This window comes from Coenobita brevimanus, chromosome 111 (genome assembly GCF_032717465.1).
Source record: "Coenobita brevimanus isolate Jiangsu-jjx chromosome 111, ASM3271746v2, whole genome shotgun sequence".
Classification (NCBI taxonomy): Eukaryota; Metazoa; Arthropoda; class Malacostraca; order Decapoda; family Coenobitidae; genus Coenobita; species Coenobita brevimanus.
Window position 1 is genome coordinate 31,777,732 of NC_137064.1, and position 8,769 is coordinate 31,786,500.

Below are 8,769 nucleotides of genomic sequence, written 5' to 3' on the forward strand. Positions count from 1 at the left end.
TTGTGTGATTTATCCTTATTTCAGAATGTAGGTGTTTTAAATCCAATTAAGTACCTGTACTGAAGTAATATGAACATTGCCATGCACTGAGTGTGTACTTAAACTAATGACTGAACAACTTAGGTAAAGAAGGTACTGTGTAGTGCTTCTGTGAATGACAGAGCTGCAATCGGCAGAATTTATGAATGAGCATATTAGACATTGGTTGGGTTTTAAAGGCATTGAGGATCTGATTGATAAGGGGAGATTGGGTTAGTTTAGAAATGTGAAGGGAATGGAAGATGAAAATTGGAAGAAGCTCTACTGTAGTGTTTGAATATGAATGAGAACCAAGAGGCAAATGTATTGAGACTGTCACATGCTTTAAAAAAAAAAAAAAAAAGGAATTCCACAAGTGGATTTCACAATTTGTTCATATGCTTAGCCAAAACTGTGATGTGGGACGAGACTGGTAAGTGTGACTGTACAAGATTGGTTTTATAGTATGTAGCTATCCAGACTTTGCTCACCCCAAGGTGGGGAGAAATATCACAATTATATAAGAACATCTGTGTAGAACATTCTTATGCCTCAGTTTTGGCACATAAAGATTTTGCAACTGTGGATTCCATATGTTAAGCAGATCAATTTGTTTTAAGTGTGATTCATGGCATCACCACTGTCAATCATATGACCATTGGTCATACAAAATGAAATCAAGGTTACTGGTGAGGAACTGATCAGGTGCTGCCAGAGATCGTGTACCAAAGAGAGTTGCTGTCAGATGAACATGCGGGCACATGCAAAACCTTTACAGAAAATCGACTTCTGATATGCATACTCATAGTTTTAATTGCAGCTTGAGACAATGGCCATTCCCATTTACTATTGGCCTGTTTTGTCCAGTCCCAACAAATTTGTGACTTTGATCTTCACCCTCTCTAGGCTGCCATTTCAATACCATACTGTCTGTTCTTTTATACTGTATCTAACTTGTCACTTGCCCATGTCCCACTCTGTTCTTTCACAGGAAGTGATTTTGTCCCTTTGCTGTTACCAAATCCATTTTTTTTTTTTTTTTTTTTTTTTTTTTTTTTAAATATCCATCTGTGATGCATAAAATACAATAATGGTTTCTCAGTAATCCTACACTTGCATCTCAAAGAAAATTGAGGGGTCTGATCAGCATACAATATATTATAACAGGAAGGGCCAACTGATTGTATTGCAGTACCCCCTGCCCTTTGTATTGGTCCTATTCTTCATTTAATTTTGTTGCCAAGAATTGATACTGCCTTAGCTAAATGTTTTTAATTACAGTAATCACATTTGGTGGACTGGGAGTTCAACTTTTGATATGTTAACTTTTGCATTATATTGACATTCATGCCAGCATTCACTCCCCTCTGAGTTCATCTACCAATTCTTGTACAGCTTTAGTAGGGACAAAGAAAGAGTGCAAAACCTCCCAGTTTATTCTTCCAGAAAAAATAATTCAGTGTTCTGAGAGGGAAGCAATCATTTTCATTCATTCATTCATTGCCAGACGCCATGTATCCCAGACGGGGTGGCCAAGGGCTTAGAGTTAATTGTTTTACAGGGAGGGGCACTAATCCTCCACCAACCCCACTTGACACGTAGGGATGCCAACAGCATCTGGTGTTCCCAGGCGGTCACCCATCCAAGTACTACATCTGTAAAAATCTGCCCTGGCTGGTGACTGGTGTGAGAGCATAAAATCTGAACCCTAGGTTATGTAAGCCACAAAGTGGGGGATATATGTAATATCCATTCTACATTCATTTTGGTAAGTGGTGAAGCACTCAGTATGTTGTTTCACCAGCTATGTATACTTTCCTCATGGTGGCAAGTGCTTAAAGTAAAAGCAACGTACTGTATATGATGCCTGAAAACAGTGAGTGAAAGGAATCAGCTCTGTAGCTGTTGAGGTCTTGTAGGAACTGGGAGGTGTCCGTACACTTGATCTGAAAATAATTCATCATCATCGTTTTTCAGACATCTTTTCCCAATTAAGGTGAGGTAGGGCCCCAAAGAGTCAGAACCTGAAAGAATGAGAAAACAGAAGTCTGCCCAAATGGATGGACCACACACTCATTCACTTATCATTCAAGCCTTTAGAATAATGAGTCCAACTCAGGCATACACAGCCACACATTTCACACCACCTACCAGCTAAAATCAATCCAGTAACTACCACTTCACCAAGAACGAACTGGGGTGCCAAACCCTTGTTGTACACTCATCTGTACCAGCTTGGCCCCTCTGTCAGCTCCCTAGCCTCAGCACTCTCAATACCCTGCTTTTGCATACACTATTCATCATATATATCCATGCTATATGTGAAACTTACATTGTAACTGCTACTTTGTAGCTTCAGTATTTACACATTATTTACAAACATATGATGCATGTTAGTATTCATTCTGTAGAAAAAAATAAAAATGCAATACAGTAAGACCTCACTATAACGGACTAATTGGGGCCCAAACCATTCCAAAAAATGTGAAATTACTATAAAAGCGACATCCGGACTTCCCCCTGCTAACCTAGAGTTTTTATGATATCAGACATCAGTCCGGATTGCATGAACGGTTTTTAAACTGTTTTGAATACCACTGTGGTACTGTACTGTTATAACTTCACTACATTAATCAAATGGTATATATAATAATACTGTACTGTACTCTGATAATCATGTCATTTATTTACCTTATTGTGGTGAACATAGCTGAAGTGGTCAGGCACTCTGGACTCCTTCTGGCTTTATCGGACTTTTTCCGATATATAGGAATTTAGTCTGACAGCTCCTCGAGTCTGATAAGAGGAAATTCCGGTCTATTGAAGTCCGTTATATCGAGGTTTTACTGTATATTCTGTCTTGAATGCATCTTATTTTTTTTTATTTTAATAGTAGTAGTGTAATTGTACAGTCACGACCAGGTATATAATCATCTGGCATGCAGTCAATCACTATAAAGAGTAGTGAAAACTTATGCCAAGTTTCATATTAACAACTGTGAAAATCAATTATACGATTTTTGTAATGACCATGTACAGTATGATGATCCTGTGCAGATGTGTCACATGCACATGCCAACAGTCTTATGTTGAAAACAAGATGGCTGCCCAGTGTTTACATGTGCAACAAAACACCAACACTATTTCAAAATAACAGTGCAAGTGGGTGATGAATAGTGCAGTGTGTTATATTAAGTAGAAAGAGAACTTTTCTTGAGTAAAACAATGAGACTTGTGACTCCAAAAACACTGCATTGCTCCCCACCCACCACATTATTACACTTTCCATTGGCCTCCTGGTCACTCATCATCTCCTCCTGATGATCTGGAGTGATCACTTGGGACCTCCAGTTGTCTCCCAGCCTCAAGGGGGTGGACCCTTGGCGACATCTCATACCAGCCTATGACGTACTTCAGATGGATAGCAGAAATGTTTTATGAGACACTAGGTGCCATGTCCCTTGACCTCGAACGTATCTTCATTGAACCTCTGTTAAATTGACACCAATTTATAATTTATCAGTATGCGATTTGTTCTTAGCTGACATGAGCCAATTGTAAATCAAATTGTTACTGTAGTGTAGCAGGGTAACCGTAGTCTCTCTGATCAAATGGAACCATCAACTGCAAGCAAGTAACTGCCCCTACAGGACAATTATGGGCAGTGAACCAAAGTTCCCTTATTGTGGCAGCATGTGGGAAGGAGTATGGTGGTTTGGTTCTTGGATGGATGCTGCATTCGTGTCTCCATCCAATTAACAGGGGTACCATAGTGAGCTCCATGCTACTACATTATCTGATTATATGGTTATTGCTCAGTGTTGTAAAAGGTTTCCTAGGTTACAGGAAACCAGCAGATTTGTCACTCAGTGTAGAGTCACCTTCGGAAAAAGCAGACAACATTACATCAAGTGAGTGGACGATGGTTACCACCATCTGCCACATTTTTTTATGGCAATGAAACGTAGATGAATCCTAACACACCTATACATATTCATTTTATGGATATGAGTGAAACTAGATGGGAAATTAGACCAACACTTTTAATGGCTTGTAAGAAAATACACTTATATTATGAGAAAATTTGTACAGTTTTTGTATATCTACAGAGCTGTGGATTCTGCATAGCTTTAGCAAACTAAAATTTGTGAATGTATACCTTAAACTGTTATCCTGTATCAAGAGCAAGTTTCATAATTTCAGTAATAAAACTGACCATTTTCTTTAAAAATCTGGAACAAACAATTAAAAGGAAATTGATTCATAAATGATGATATGAAAGAATTTTAGAACTAAATAACTGGTAAATCAGTTATCTTCAATACCGTATGAGTATCTAATACATAAATAAAATATAAGCAAGGAGAACTTTTTCATTCCTTATACTTAGCAACAGCACCATAAAACTGAGATAAATCCACAGCACGTAGAGAATAAACCATAAAGAGACTATGAGAATTTGAACATGATCAGATCTTATCTCTCTACATCCAAGGCTGTGACTGCTGTGAGGTAGTTGTGGGAGGTGAGGGATATATGAAGCAACTGCCCACCACCATTACCACTGTATCCTCCATTTGTACCACCACCACACTGCACCTGACACACCTCACCCAAATCCCATGCAGGCCCTCCATCACTGTAATAATAAAAGAATATAAGGTAACTATTCCCCTCATTCTGGTATATTAAGTTTTAGTTACAGTTTTTATAACAAACCCGATGTCAGTAAGTACTACTGTATGGTACTGTACTACGGTCCAAAGTACCCTCCCCCCAAAATGTCTTCGATGGATGATGCTCCGAGTACATCTTCAGCATACTGCTAAGCTTACACTCTGATCCTATTCACGTTATCACCCAATGTCCCTTTCCTATCATGTTTACTATGAATAGCTCCACTTTCTTTAACGTTTGGCATCTTTTATTAAATCTTTTTGAAACCCCCCCCCCTCTCTTTTTTTTTTCTTTCTTTTTTTATCCCCTGCCAGCTTTCAGAACAGCACTTTCTTTTTGCTGATTTCAATTTACAAATCTGCTTCCATCCACTATGAGACAATCTCGGCAACTCTGCTTTCATTCGTTAACCCCTCCATACCGGACTATTTACAACGCTGTTGTTCTTTCACTACGGGAATTTTTCTCAAAATAGCCTGTTTTCAAACCTTAATATCTTGGAAACTATAGCAGTTAGGGAAACAAATCAAAGACAATATTACTAACCATCTCTTCTTCTTGCAAAAGAAAGTATCCCCAGGTCTGTAGGCCATCGCATCGATAAGTAATGATGTTAGGAAGAGAAGTCATTTTTGGTGCGAGAGGTACGCTGTATTTGTGCATCAGTGCATGGCCCCAATTTTAGCTTTACTCTCAACATGATAACTTCTCCATTACTAGATAAACTAGACACAGCGGTGTCCAAGGCATGCCCTATGGCAATGTCACTGAGTCCTTTCCTAGTATCCTTGGAAAGAGGCTTGGCAAGGGTGGACGAGGCAAAAGTCCACATGAGGCGGGAATGGAATCGGACAAGAAGGATTAAGAAAACACCATTTTACACCTGGCAAAGTCAAAGACGACTGAGGTATGGTTGGCTAAGCTGGCGGGAGTCCCTCCCTAGCTTTTGGTGATGAGATCAAATGGCAGCCACTTTAAACTGTGGTGTGAAAATGAGTGTGGTTCCGACGAACACCTGGCGCCGCCTGGCTACCGATTTCTTGACAGTTCCAATCGACACACCTGGCAGTTAAGGGTTAAGAAACAATCTTGGCAACTCAGTTTCCATCCATTAAGAAACAATACTCAGAACTTTGCTACGAACCAGTGGGAAACTAACTATCTATTGCCAGACGCCTCAATCCCATTTGGGGTGGCCACAAACAAATCGCCTCCAAGTCGCCCTGTCCCCCACCATTTCACTGCCCTGCTTCCAACTCACACCCCCCTCTCTCGTATACCTCTCCACCCCATCCCTCCATCTCATCCTTGGCCTCCCCCTCCCTCTTTACCCCTCCACCTCACTCACATACACTCTCTTCGTCAGTCTTTCACCCTCCATCCTCTCCACATGGCCAGTGGGAAACACTCTTGGCAAATCTGCCTCCATCCATTATAAAACAATCTTGGTGACTGGTTTCACCCATTAAGAAACAATCTTGGCTACTCTGCTTTCATCCAATAAGAAACTATCCTGAATCACTTTCAGACAGTTAAGTATCCATTCTGAAGATTTCACCATAAGTGATGAGGGAAAAAAAAATCTCACCCATATTACATGACACACTGGACCACCACAGTTTTTAAGCATATTGATTTCTTAGGAATACTCCCCCCCCCCCCAGCCCGCAAAAATTCTGTATCTGCCCTGACATACACCTCAATCCCTTGAAAAACTTCACCCCCTCTATTCTTATACATTCTACATTGACACTTCTCACATTCTACTCAGCCATATGTACTTCTAACTTTAGGCCTACTGACCCATGGACAGGTATGAGACCCAGATCTAAGAGTTCTATAAGCTTTTTCTGTAAGCTATTCCCAAAGCTGTGGGATTAACCCCTTAACCGCGGGGTGTCACTTTCGTGACGCTTGGGAGCAAGGGATCATACCGCGGGGCGTCGCTTTTGTGATTCTGTGTTATTTTGAATTCACCCGGGCTTCCAAGTGGGGGCTTGTATCATCTATCAGTACTGCCAATGTCCAACACTAGTCAGCACTCCTAATCTCATCTGTACTCCCATCCATTGTTGACAAATTAGCCATTTCTCCCCGTTCTTGACTCCCCTCCCTACCCCCCCTCCATTACCCTATCCTCTCGCCTGCCCGGCCGTGCTACGCTAAGTAAATCTTCCCTGGAATTTTTCACTGATTTCATCCATTGAAATAAGCCCTATGGCCTATTCTTATACCAAATAATATATACAAGAAAAAAATAAGGTAAGTGAGAGTGCCATACACCTGGAATTGGCTAATTATCACCTGACAACACCTCACGTGCACTCGTTCGCTAATTTTCGCTGTTTTTTTCCCCTTGAAATATGCCGTATAATCTATTTTCGTAATAAATATACATATAAGGAGGGAAGGGAGAAGCCTAAGTGTTATTTACATTCACCTGGAACTACCTAATTTATAACGTATTGTCTAGATTTCCTGCCAATCATTTCAGTGAAATACATAGCTGTTTCAAGAGCTACATTGGTAGTACTGAATATCCCCTAAGTAGGCCTCTACCCGGGCCGGCCCTCCCTTATCAGTTCTCTCTCATCTTCCGAAGAGGAGGTACGCCTGTTCCTCTTGCTGACTTCAGGGCCTTTTTCACCCCCATGCAAAGGGCCCTGTGACCTTTACCCCCTACTAAACCTCATGTGGAAAGAGGTAAAGGGCTGACAATTGATAAAAGAGTGACTACGATCTTTCTATTGAGTAAAACAGTGCAAGTGGAATTGTAAATAATGTGTAAACAGCAAGTGAAAGTAATGAATGTAAATATACGTGAACAATGGAAAATAGTTTTATAAGTTACTTCAAGTGACAGTGCATAACACAGTGTAAATAAAATAGAAATGTAAATAACGTAAATAAAATAGAGAACGTAAATAGAAATGTAAATGAGTAGTATTATAAGAATACGAGTATATACCCTAGGAGTAATGAAAGTGAAAGTTTCACTCTGGCATGTCTGAATACTATGAGTTATGAGAGTGAAGATGAAAGTGACATTCACTCTCAATGCTAGTATACAGGACGAGAAAGTGAATGCTACGTATTTTACTGAAAGAAATTGAATCCCTACAGTGACAATAAACTAATACTACTGAAGGAAACTTATGGATAAAGACTGTAGATATATATAAGTGTTATATAGTAATAGAAATATAAAGTGTGAGGGGTTTTATGAATAATAAATGACAGAGTACCAAGAGCGAACTAGCGCAAGTGCGGCAGTCAGACGCGCTCATAATTTTCATTGCTTTCACAGTGGGTTTTTTTTTGGAGTATGGATCCCAAACTACTTGAAAATCATAGAGTAGTGTTTATAGTGTTAATATCTGGCTGTGGTAATCATATTACGGGTTGTAGGGAAGTGTAAAGTGGAGACTTCGTTACCCAACTTCAGAGGTCTCCACAAGTCCTACGGTAACTGACGAAGGCTCAACAAACATTCCAGGAGAAAGCTGAAGGTATGTGCCATAGGCATATATAATTTTAATATTCTAGGACTAATAACTGATTTTTGGCAAATATTTTTTGAGAGTCTGTCGGAGCCCGAATAACCCCACGGCACACGCAAAACATCGGTAAACATGCCTGCAGTGTAGGGGTTAATGACCCTTTCCTTTTTAGTCACCTTCAAACATGCACACAGTATAGGATACGATGCTTTCTTCTTATCACCAGGATACCTACTGAAAGCAGGTATCAGAAATCCAAATGGAGAAACAAGACTTATAATATCATGGAAATCTCAGTTTGGACACTGATACAACGTACATGTGGCTGTGATCCCAGTTAATGAGTGTGACAATTAAGAAACTAGTTACCAGACTTGTCATCAAAATCATTCTTCCGGCAATACATTCCAGGGAGGGTAGTAGCCAGCCATCTACTACCTGAAGTCATCATCATCTTGAATAAATAATGTATATAAGTTTGTACATCTAAGTCTTTTTTTTTGCAATGAAAAACTGATTCCGAACTCTATGCCACAAAATTTCAAACAGCTGGCATACACTATACAAGATTACA

The 8,769-nt window shown here is 39.8% G+C and overlaps 1 protein-coding gene across 1 annotated transcript in view; it reads right to left on the minus strand.

Moving 5' to 3' along the window:
* Window positions 1-4,096: 4,096 nt before the first annotated feature.
* The window catches only part of LOC145417718 (TAF5-like RNA polymerase II p300/CBP-associated factor-associated factor 65 kDa subunit 5L), a 23,261-nt gene continuing 18,588 nt past the window's right edge, over window positions 4,097-8,769 (minus strand). The window contains exon 8 of the mRNA XM_080286319.1: window positions 4,097-4,657. Coding sequence (XP_080142445.1) covers window positions 4,495-4,657 — 163 coding nt within the window. The 3' untranslated portion in view covers window positions 4,097-4,494. The remainder of the gene's footprint in view (window positions 4,658-8,769) is intronic.